The 12470-nt window shown below is 43.0% G+C and overlaps 1 protein-coding gene across 3 annotated transcripts in view; it reads right to left on the minus strand.

The window, feature by feature from the left end:
• Positions 1 to 970: 970 nt before the first annotated feature.
• The window catches only part of TEKT3 (tektin 3), a 40435-nt gene continuing 28935 nt past the window's right edge, over positions 971 to 12470 (minus strand). For all 3 annotated transcript variants that reach the window (XM_038536949.1, XM_038536950.1, XM_038536951.1), the window contains 2 exons: positions 9616 to 9770; positions 971 to 1292 (listed from right to left, as the gene is read on the minus strand). In XM_038536949.1, coding sequence (XP_038392877.1) covers positions 1076 to 1292; positions 9616 to 9770 — 372 coding nt within the window. In that variant the 3' untranslated portion in view covers positions 971 to 1075. The remainder of the gene's footprint in view (positions 1293 to 9615; positions 9771 to 12470) is intronic.

Raw genomic sequence — 12470 nt, forward strand, 5'->3', positions numbered from 1 at the left:
AAAGGGAAGGTTTTCAAAAGCGATGCTGTGGGTAAACAGCCAATAACATATTTACATATGTAAATAACCATAAACATTACATATTACCCACATATGTAGCTAAACATTATATACACATAGAGTCAAAGCCAAAGCACAGAAAATAAAATGTTGACAAACCTCAGTGATCATTTCTGGGTGTTATGATAACGTGTGCATTTTAGGAGTGTGTGTGTGTGTGTGTGTGTTTCTCCATTTCCAAAATATATCATGCAAATGTTTTTCATTTATAATAAAGAAAAAGTTATTTTAAACAATAATCCCTGGGATACCACAGGACCTCCTGGAATTTAAGCAATGCTCAATTTTGCAACCCATGGTAGGGACAACGCCTCTGTCATCCTGGACCCCTTGTACTCAGTTCCCATGGAGTTACCAAGTCCCGTTGATTGCTTAGAATATGTTTTGCATTTCTCCTTTCTTTGTTTCTACTGCCATCACTCTAATTTCATTGCTCAATCGCAATTTCATAAGGCCATTTCCCTGCTCAGAGATGTCCATCAACTCCCCTCAACTCCTTGACCTGGTGATGAAGGCCTCCCCATGTTATATACCCTCCATATGAATCACAGTGAAACTGGTCCCCCTACTATTGTTCCAAAAGTACTGCGTATTGTTCCACCTTTGTTTGTGCTCAGATCACCACATACCCAAGAGTTTTTGTCCTTTCCTCTGGGTTTCCTTTGAGACAGAGCTGAAAATCCACCCTATTTGTGATTCCTGCCCTCACCGCCTCAGAGGAAATACATTTCTACTTTCCAGCCCATTTGTGTTACTCAGAGAACAAGAATAACACAAATAATCTTTTTTTTAACCTTCTCATTAGATTGATTATATTTCTTTATATCCCTTCCATAGCTCAGAAGCCTAGTAAATAGTAGAAAATGAAGGTTTGGGCGTAAACAAAAGACTTTCCAAGACAGGAAACTGGTACATTTCTAACAACACAATCCTTTATTTAGTGAATATATTAGCACTCAGTTTAAATTGCTGCCACAGGGCTTTGGTTCCACTTTTCCAGTTCCTGGTGGGGTCCCTAACAGAAGCCCACCAGCCGGAGGGTGTTGGGGAAGGTCTTGCGCATGCTCATGCATTTTTCCTGGTCAATGTACAGGGAATTGGCTTTGACAGCCAGGTCATGCTCCAGTGTGGCTTTGGTGTGGACCAGCGACTGCAGGGTGTCCTCCGCTTCCCTCAGGCGCTGCTGCAAGGTCTGGATGGTGTCATCCACCTCATACACTTCATTAACAAGACTGTGTAAGGAAAGAAGCACCCGGTTAGCTTAGCAGAAGTCACATCCCTAAGGCTGGTTATGTGCTGAATTAAGGGCCTGCATGGTTACTGAATTCCTATTAGAAGGTGGCTGCTGGGCTGAGTGCACATGCGTCATCCCAAAGTCAGAACAAATGTGCAGAGGAAGGAGTACTTGGGCTTCCTTGTAGGTCTGGTATCAGGCCAGGGCCACGTCCCTTAACAATGCCCAGGATCCAAAAGGCAAACTAAGCATATTTTAGAGATACCATCAAATTTTTGTACACACACACACACATATTAAATTATTACATTTTTTAGAAGAGGGAAAACTTATAAACATGTGACACTTTTTTAAGTAGTAAAGATGGGAAAAATCAAAACTTAGATGGACTTTCTTACGTTACTATTTTATCATGGCAATTCTTTTCATTGTTAGGAGGAGGGGGGATACCCAACTTTACTCAATGGCTAGAATTCAGCACAATTTGTCAACATATCCTGGTGGTGGCCGTGGTAGAGGTTAGTTAATGAGGCATTCCTGAAATTATAATGCCCATGCCCCCCAGCAACATCCCAAGGCAATGCCTCAAGTTCCCAGACTAAATATATTTGTAATTGTTGAAAACGTAATAGGACAAGATAATGTTTAAAATCAGCTATATAAGTGGTGAAACAGGTTGTAGCTCTAATTACCTTGTGATGATAAAAAAATGACACATTCTTCATTAAGACAAAAAGAAAAAAATCATTTCATAGAAAAATCTATCACATCTTCTCAAATTATATTAGTCAATATTGTTTTAATTTTCATTTCTCTGATTATTAGAGAAACTTCCCTGAGTGTCTACTGGCCTTGTTGCTTGCAGCATTTCTTCTGTGAACTGCTTCTCTCTTTTGCTCCTTTCTACTGAGGTATAACTATTTATCTTACTCATTTGCAAAGAGCTCTTTCCATATTAGGCATATTGATTTTTTTTTGTCTGCTTTGCTACTGACAAATTTTTTCCCTGATTTGTTTTTTGCCTTTTTAATTTTGGTTATGATGTGTTTTCTATACATAAGATTTCAAATTTTTACAGTAAGCCAAATCTTTTTCTTTGTGATTTCTTCCATTGTGTTTATATTTAGAAAGTCTTTCTCTCTCTTTTTGGGGGGTAATTAAACAGAGGCTCCTTTACCCACTGATTTGGCCAATTATATTGAAGAGAGATGACTATGTGGCCACTTAAGAGAAAAGATAGGGAACAGTTTATAAAAAGACAATAATAATAATAGTAACACATTTATTAACTACTTTGTTATATATATGGTATATAATATATATGTATTATATATACATACTCTACATGTAGTATTTATATATATAAATATATATGCATTGTATACACTATCCTAATGACTTTCCACAATCAAAAAATTTATTATTAATTTCATAACAACACCATGAAGTAGATACTATTATTATCCCCATTTTACAGATGACAAAACTGAGGTATAAGGAATTTAGGTTACTCTCCTTAGTGTTTTGCATGGAATGACCTATTGGCTGCCTTTAATTACCATGCTGCTCCCTGCCTGATCCTGGTCAGTTGAAAACACAACTCCAAATTTAACAAATTGTAAGTAGTGCTTAAATATTAAAGTTTTCTTTATTTGGGAATTCATTTATCTGCAGACTGGAGGTGCACCGAGTTAATTAAAATATACAGTAATACAGGGGTCCTGCCTGCCTCATTTAGTAAAACATGCGACTCTCAATCTCAGGGTCATGAGTTCAAGCCCCACTTTAGGTGTGGAGCCTCCTTAAAAAAATAAAAATAGAAAAATAAAATAAAACATCCACTAATGTAAAGAGAATGGTGATGATAACCACAGACCACATAAAGATGTGTGTGTCCCTAGGGATAGAAAGGAATTTCACCATCATAGAAAAATATCCAGGCCATGTTAAAATCATTATACCAAGGCAACAGTCTAGCTTCACAGAACTCTGCAACTGGAAAATAAATGTGAGAGGTCACCAAGCCCAGCTTCCTTGTTTCACAGACAAGGAGACTGAGCCAGGAGACTGATGAACTGCCTTCTCCACAGGCACGCGGCTCACATGTGTTTATAAGCTTCACACAGTTATCCAGGAAACTAAGAAGGAAATAGGGAGTCTCACTGGCCATAATAAGGAACTGGGTCCCATTTCCTGCCCCTACCATCTCAGCTCCCTGCAAGAGGCAGAAGCAGAGACCAGGGAAGTGGCTTCAGGATCCAGGACCCTTTTGGGTAAGACCATTTCTATTTGTAATCCCTACAGTGTAGGGTTACTGGGTTAACACACAGGATGCCTCAGATAAATCTGAATTTCAAAGAAATGTGCATTTTTTTAGTGTAGGTATTTTTTTAATTGTGACCAAAGACACACAACATAGAATTTACCATCTTAACCACTTTTAGGCGAACGGTTTAGTGGTGTTACCTGCATTCACACTGTTGTGCAACCATGACCACCGTCTATTCACAAAACTCTTTATCTTGCAAAACTGAAACTCGGTCCTCATTGAACACTAACTCTTCATCCCCCTGGGGCCCTGGTAATCACCATTCTACTTTCCATCTCCCTGAATATTACTGCTCTATGATCCTCATACAGGTGGAATCACGCAGTGCTTGTCCTTGTGTGACTGGCTTATTATTTCACTCAGTGTAATATCCTGAAGGTTCATCCATGTGGTAGCAGGTGTCAGAATTCCCTTCCTTTTTAAGGCTGAATAATATTCAGTCTATGTATTTTCACTTGGCACAAGGCTTTTTTTAGTAGAAGTATTTTATGCAGTATTTGGGATATATTTATACTAGAAATTATTCATTGTTTACTGAAACTCAAATTTTACTGGCCATCCTGTGTTTTGATTTGCAAAATCGGGCAACACTACCACAAGGGCCAGTGTCATACCAGCACAAAGTAGGCTCTCACAGAATATTAAGATGGCATCAAAGCAATAACTTTTCTACTCAGAACTCTCATGCTCTCTTCTTTGGCACATTTTTAAGGAGAGGCACCAAATCAGAAGCCACTGTGTAGGCTGAATGGCGGGAAGACAAGAGGGCAGGAAGGGGGGGGGTCTCATTTTGTACCCCATAGAGATCTGTATTCAATTCATTTTAACATCAGAATGCATCTTGATCTTACTTGTGAAATTAAACAAGAAAACTTTCAGAGAAAAATATGGTAAAAAGTTTGACTTAAAAGAATAAAGGAATAATCTCTTTGCAGTATTATCTTATGTTGCATAGTAGTATGAGGAAAGAGCATTCACACCTAACAATAACCTATATGCTGTAGCAACATGACGGAAGGAATGCAAGAAATACTTTGAGAAAAAAGAATTTGTACTTGTCACGGGGGAAGAAACTCACAATATGATGTTCGTTGAAAAAGTCAAGATAGGGGCATCTGGGTGGTTCAGTGAGTTAAGCGTCTGTCTTCAGCTCAGGTCATGATTTCAGGGTCCTGGGATTGAGGCCTGCATCAGACTCAACACTCCCCTCCCTTCTCCTCCCCTGCTCATGCTCACATGCATGCACTCTCTTTCTCAAATAAATAAATGAAAGAAAGAAAGAAAGAAAGAAAGAAAGAAAGAAAGAAAGAAAGAAAGGGGATAGAAAATCCCATAGGAAAAAAAAGAAAGAAAGAAAATCCCATAGGCAGCTTGATCACAATTTTGTCAACATACCTGGTGGAAATACAACAAAATGCTAACTCTGGTTTTCCCTCAATGGCAACAAAGAATCGAAGATGGGTTTTATTTTTTACTTCCTTTTTCTGATTTTTTTCCCCCATCATGAGCAGATAGATACTACTTTTAAAGCCAGAAGGAACACGGTTAAATATTTTATAAAATGGAAACACAATTTTGAGGGACTTAAAGTCTCTTTGGCTTTTAGAGACCAACACAACAAGGGCGACGGGGCCAACTTATCTTGCTGGGACAGCACGACAATCAGACTATGATGGTCTAGAAATGCCCAGGAACTGCTCTCCCATGTCTACCTCTGGGCACACCCTCCTTCAAGGATGTGCCAGCTGCTGGCTGACCCTGGCTGAGGGAGGGAGTGGAGTAGATGTGTCACCAGCACCCCAGGCCATCTGAGGTCCCATCTCAGGCCATGGGGACATGGTCTTTGCAGATGCTAAGCAAAGCATCTTGATCACCCACCACACCCACTGTGCCCTTCCTTCTCTGCTCTGCAGGCAAGTCCTTGAATATGCTTGCTCTGTCTCGGGCCTCAGCAACTTCACCCTTCCCGTCTCCACTGCCCAAAATACCCTTTTTTGTTTTTAAAATTTTTATTTATTTGAGAGAGAGAGAGAGAGAGAGAGTATGAGAGAGAGGAGCAGAGGGAGAAGTAGATCTCCTGCTGAGCTGGGAGCCTAATGCAGGGCTCAACTCCAGGACCCTGAGATCATAACATGAGCCAAAGCATCTGCTTAGCCAACTGAGCCACCAGGCATCTCAGCCCAGAACATTCTTACCCTACTTTTCATCCCACTAATTAATGCCATCCTCAAAGCCCAAATGTGAAGACACTCTTCAAGAAGTCCCTCCCTCACCCCTAGGACTATTTTGCTACCTAATGGCATGTGTTCCAAGAGCACCAACTCTTCTGCAGCCCTCCTGGCACTTGGCTGGGCCTGTTTGTTACATCTTCCCTGCAGGGCATCAACACAACAAAAGCAACAGCTCCCTGAGCCCACCTTCCTCGTGGGTGCATCTGCAGCCCCTTCTGCAGTCCACAGGCATCCCAAAAATACTTGTGGGATGAAGACCACTTCCCTGTCCCAGGTGAGGGAGGTCACAGAAGGAGATAGGGAGCTGCCTGGAAGTCCAAGTTCACAGAGTCTTCGGAGAACAAGAACCAGAGCCCAGGTGATAAAGAGGAAGCACAAGCTGGAGGGGAAGCCTGGAGGGAAGGCTGGAGGGGTCCACTTCCAAGACAGTCCAGGAGGAAGAAGACACCACAAAGGGTCCCCAGAAGGCTCAGAGAGCAACAACAAGCTGTGAAAACAGATCCACACAGCGCATCTCCCTTCGTCTTAGAACCTGCACTGTTTTCTCACTTTTTTTTTTTTTTTTTTTTTTTTTAGAAAAGGAATTGAAGATCCACAGAACGCAGGCAGCTGGTGCCTTGCCTTTCACTGCAACATGAGTACAGCTGGGAGATCCTGCACTTCCCTCCCTGTGCCTTTAGAAACACATTTTCACCCATCTTTCAAGGCCACATCTCTCCCTCGGCTTCCTTGTTCTTGGCAGATCACAGAAAGCTGTTCTGCTGAAACCACTTATTTTGGGGGGAAATTGCAGAACTGAAAAACATTTTGCATTCAAATACAAATAAAGCTACTGTCATTTTTTTTTTTAATGCACCAAGATTATTGAAGTAAAACAGAGCCTGGTCTGGCCTGCCGCCACCAAAGATGCCAAAAATGTTTAGAATTACTTTTGCAAGAACCCGTTCGGAAAATTTAAATGAAAACAAAAGTCTCAAAATGAAAACTGCAATTTTTCTCTATCCTTGCTTCCCTGAGTCTGTGGTCCTTTGGACCACGATGCTTTAAAAACAAATCTTTACAGAAACAAAAGTAGGTTTTGTCCTAAAGTCTATAAAGGAGAAATGGACATGGTATGGATTCTACAGGAAGCAAAGGGAAAGTGAATTCCATGTAGCTGTGAAGTGGAGGAAAAAAGGAAAAGTCATTCAGCTTCTGTGGAGCAACCTCCCATGCCTCATTTGTCTGAAAACTCCAATGTCAAATTAGACCACTACTCAAAATCCTTTTAAAAAGCAGCCTGGGTTTGTCTGGTGCCAGTGTGAACAATTTATGTATCCCTGTCTCTATTCCTGGTGACTCTGCAGAAACTTCCAGAGAAAGAAACTTCACTCAGCTTCCCCTAATAAGATTTGTAGAAAGCCACAATTCGTGATCTAAGCCTAACTGGCCAGATGTCTGAGCTCTCACTACCATGCTCCTCAGAAGCACGGGGACACGGCAGACGGGCCACCCGGGCACCTGCCTGGCCTCCGGAGTGGAGAACAGCTTATCCTAAATCATGAACGGGCTATATAGGAATAGGGGTTCTCTGCAACCCACTTGGGGAAACGTGTAGCCATCCTGGATGCACACCCATATGGCTATGGCCCAACAACAGCTCCACAAGGAGAAATGCAGCTAATCCATTGGCATATATTCTACAACATGCTTCTTAGCACCCAACACAGACAACATGCATGCTGTACAGTAGGGTGTTTTGCTGTAAGGATCTCCTCTGTGACCCTCAGTTTCATCCTCTGTGAGAGAGAGAGATAGGGATACAGTACCTGCCTTGCCAGCTCACTCCGTGTGGGCATTGAGGGAGTTGGATGGGATCGGGCATGCAATAGGGGGACGGATGGTAAAAGCACCATACATGTGAAAGATGGGGGAAGCAAAAGCAAATGGTTGGTTTGGTTGAAAAGAGCTCCGCAGTGAGGCAGGCAAGGGCTTAAACTGTGCCTCTACTTACCACATCACACAACCTGCTCCTGCCTCATTTTCTTTATTTGTGAAATGCAGATCATGAATGAGGGCTGAGGATGGGGCTCGCACAGAATGAGATCCATACATGGTGGCAACTACTCTACTCTTGCCATTTCAGCATCTTTCTCCTCTTCATCATTGTTGGCCTCACGACGATCTCCCTGACTTGCTTCCTAGGATCAATCCTTTGTCATGAGAAGGGAATCCCATCATGGAACCAGGTAGGGGACAACACTAGTGGCATCTCCCCGCAGCACCAGAAAGGAATTTGGAGTTCAAGAGTGGCCGCTTTGGTTCTTCCAGGTGCTATCAATTTGATTTGCTTCTGTGCAGGGCATTTCGTGACCTGAGAAGAGTGATGAAGAAATCCAGAAAGAAATGGCAAGCCGGCCAGTATTGGGAAGTTGGAAATGAAGCCAGAACGCTGGGGGAGAAAAGCTTTGCCCAATTCCTGACAAGACCATCCAAAAAGGAATGTTCAAAGTTAAAAATTATCATCATACGGGGTCTCTGGTTGTCTCAGCGGTTTAGTGCCTGCCTTTGGCCTAGGGCGCGATCCTGGAGTCCTGGGATGGAGTCCCACGTCAGGCTCCCGGCGTGGAGCCTGCTTCTCCCTCCTCCTGTGTCTCTGCCTCTCTCTCTCTCTCTCTCTCTCTCTCTCTCTCTCTATGTCTATCATAAATAAATAATTTTTTTTAAAATGATCGTCATAATAAAAGGCATCTAGTGTTTGGGAGATAAATGGCAGCACCAGAGTCATGCTGCCATGTATATGGGGGAGAGGACTATGCTTGATGAAGACAGCTGGTCTCAATTTCTACTGAGAACAGAACAAACTGAAATGAATCTGAGGTAGTCCTAGGGGACCATGAGGATGGTCTTAATGAGGAGAGAAGATATCAAATGCCAAGAGAGGCCAATGAGAACAAATGGGTGAGAACAAATAGAAAGGGGTCAGTGGAACTGGTAACACAAGTCCCTTTTCTAATGAGTCCCAGGCACTGAAAACCACACAGCAAGCAACATACTCTGCTGCTTATAAGAGAGGTGTTCTGGAAACTCCAGACCCCTGGGAAGCACAGAGGAACCCAGAGGACCCATCGGCCCCACTCAATGAGGCTTAACATTTATCACTTGTTTGTTTGTTTGTTTTTGCATACAGTGTTGATTTTATGTCCTCTTTTCAAAAATTGTGGTAAAATGTACATAGCACAAAAAATTTACCATCTCAACTATTTTTAAGTGTACAGTGCAGTGGTGTTAAGTACTTTAAAACTGGGACACCTGGGTGGCTCAGTCATTGAGTGTCTGCCTTCGGCTCAGGGTGTGATCCCAGGGTCCCGGGATCGAGTCCCACATCAGGTTCCCCACAGGGAGCCTGCTTCTCCCTCTGCCTGTGTCTCTACCTCTGTGTGTGTGTCTCTCATGAATAAATAAATAAAATCTTTAAAAAAAAAAGTACTTTCAAACTGTTGTGTATCCATCACCACCATCCATCTCTGGAACTTAACCATCATCCCCGACTAAAACTCCATGCCCATTATTAATAATTATTAACACTTTCTTTCTTTTTTTTTTTAAATTATTAACACTTTCAAAGAAGGCTCCTAGACAATGACTGTTAGTGTGCTCTTCCATGTGACAGCAGAAAGCGACTTTATAAAGAGCATGGAGCCGCCACCATGGGGCAAGTGGGTTGCTCCAAGGTGCACCCTGACCTTGCCCTTCCTGCCAAGGGCACACTCCCGCCTCACCGTAGCTGAGCCATGTCCCGGCAGAGTTCTATGTTGGGTCTCCTCGTACGCTCGTCCAGTCTGGTCTGAGCCACCTTCAGGAAGGCAGACTTGTCTTTGATGGCCTTCTTGATGGATTCTATGGTCATTTCAGTCTGGAAAATCTCCTGCAGGGTCTGTATGAAAAGAAACAAATGTTTGAGGCCTCTTGCATTTAAGGCTTGAGGCCTGCCTTGCCCTCTCCACTGGGCAGGTGGATTCTCTCAAGGCCTTTTTCCCTCCCTGTCATCCAGACTCTCTGAAGAGCTGACTGTGTGTGTCTCTTCCCTCTCTAGGGGAAATCTGCCAGGCAGAGGGTATTTATACCACAGAAATGAGCAAATATGACAAAATGGCCCCCCCTCTCACCCACAGCCCCCAGATCACCCGTCGTTAAAAATTCACATGTATGCATAACTCTGAAAAAATGTGAGGCTGTGAGGTTTGAGGGGCCCTTAGGTCATCCTCACATAGCATGTCCTGCCTCTTTTTCTTCTTACCAGTGTCCACGGAGATGTTTTCCTGCTGGTGGAGGATTTGCCTTGAAGCAAATCAAGTTCAAGTTCCTGTGTGTCTCACTTATAAGGAAGGAGTACTATACAGGATGCTATTCAGAATCCTGATTTTATATTATTTTTTCTTAAAGAATGTCCCCCCAAACTGTTTAAACCTGAGTCCTTTCTTGGTCTTCTCTCCCACCTATGCTCCGACAACTCTTCTTTCTTCTACAGCTTTGACCTCTGCAATCCCAGTTCTCCAAGTCCACCTAGCACTGCCCCCTTCCTCAGCCACCTTCCTGTGGCCTGAAGACACACCCCAATGTCCCGCAAATTCTTATAAAACCTCATGTCTTTACCACCACGCTCTCACCCAGTCCCACCTGGGTATTCTCCAGCCGGTACCCTCCCGCCTCCTGCTCCCAGTCCCCATGGCACACATTCCATAATGGTCTTATTCACTCCTTCTTTTGCGACCAGCAAATCTCCAGGTGGCCCCTCTACACCTGGACCCAGTGGCCCTCATGAAACTGCACTCTCAGAGTCAATAATAATCCTCCCCGATGTCTCCCTCTCATTGAAACTCTTACCCTGCTTGTCTTCTCTGGCCAAGCACTGTCCTAATTCCCAGCCTCTCTCTCTAGCTGCTCCTCACCACTTCCAGTGCAAGGCTGCATCTTGAACCACTTCTCTGCTCTGTCCCTTCTCCCCTCTCATGTAGTGTAACATCAGGGACTCACCACTTGTATAATCCAGGAGCCCTGAAATCCATCACTTCAGCTTTGACCTCCCTCCCAAGCTTTCAACAACCTGTTGAAGATCATTGCAGTCGTCTATCACCAAAGCCACCCTTGGGGGCTCCCTGTCCCCCTGAAGCTATCCCTATCTCTCACCAGCAGAAATAACTCTTCCTTCTGAAGCTGTTTCATCTGCAGCTCCAAGTTCTTTTTACACCTTTCTGGTCTTTCCTACTTTCATGTCTCGTCTCAATCCAAATACAAGGTGGCAGAGCTAGTGTGTTGTTGATCAGTGTATACCCCCAAAGTCCCCAGCACAGTACTTCGAATGTAGCCATTCTGGCCCAAATTCTGTCCTCTTTCCCAGCCCCAGAAAGGCTCCTGTGTTGACATCCTAATCCCCAGTATCTCAGAATGTGATTGTTTTTGGAGATGGAGCCTTTGAAAGAGGTAGTTGCGTTAAAATGAGGTCATTATGGTAGGCCCCGGTGCAAAATGACTGGTGTCCTTAGAAGAAGGGGAGATTAGGACACAGGCACGCATAGAGGGAAGAGCACGTGAGGACCTAGTGGGGGTTGGCCATCTGCAAATCAAAGAGAGAGACCTCAAAAAAAATAAAATTTTAAAAAAAATAAATAAACAAACAAATAAATAAATAAATAAACAAATAAACAAATAAATAAATAAAAAAAAACAAAGAGAGACCTCAGAAGAGATCAACTCTGCTGACACCTGGATCTTGTACATCTAGCTTCCAGAATTGTGTGTGTGTGTGTGGGGGGGGAGTGACTTCTGTTATTTAAGTCATCCAGTCTGTAGTATTTTGTTGTGACAGCCCCAGAGAACTAAAGCAGAAGTAAATAAAAATTTGTTGAACAAAGGGACTCCATCAGGTGAGCCTTCCAGAGGCCTTCAGAATAGCTTCATACTGCCCAGTGAACACCTTCCCATGGATGTCTTCTACAGTGTGGCTCCAGGCCACCTTTTCAGGCTTCTCTCCCAGGACACACACCATCCATTTACTGACCTGAACTCCACTTCTCACTGGCTACCTCCTGAGGCTTCATTCAAGACATCACCCTGCCGGAATGTTCACCTCTTTCTCCAAACCCCAACAACACTTTCTACATTTGCTGTTTGGCAACTGCAATTTCTAATTTTCTATTGATACTAATTGTTCGTGAGCTTTTCATACACGTGCACATCTTGACAAATATAAGCTCCTGGGTGGCATGCTGCCTGGCCCAATAAATATCTGTCGCCCAAAGAAAACAACATGAGAAGGGAAATTGCTGTAGTCTAAGAAAACATGGTGCCCTCAGTTGGATAATACCTCCTTCCAGCACACATGGCTGACTGTGTCAGGTCTTAAAATAAAACATGAAAACCTATAGGCAGCACAATCCACAGAAATAATAAGGGCTCCAAGACTGACACTAAATAAAGAGCTCTTTGTTTATCTTGAAACATTCAAATTCTGCATAAATCCTTCATTTTATTGTCACTCTAAAATGCTTATGCTTGGAGCACTTTAAAAAGTTCAATATCAGAAACACTCTTGATCCACCTAATAGTTTCCTGTATTTGGTTTTGTATTCCAGAA

This window comes from Canis lupus, chromosome 5 (assembly GCF_011100685.1).
Source record: "Canis lupus familiaris isolate Mischka breed German Shepherd chromosome 5, alternate assembly UU_Cfam_GSD_1.0, whole genome shotgun sequence".
NCBI lineage: Eukaryota > Metazoa > Chordata > Mammalia > Carnivora > Canidae > Canis > Canis lupus.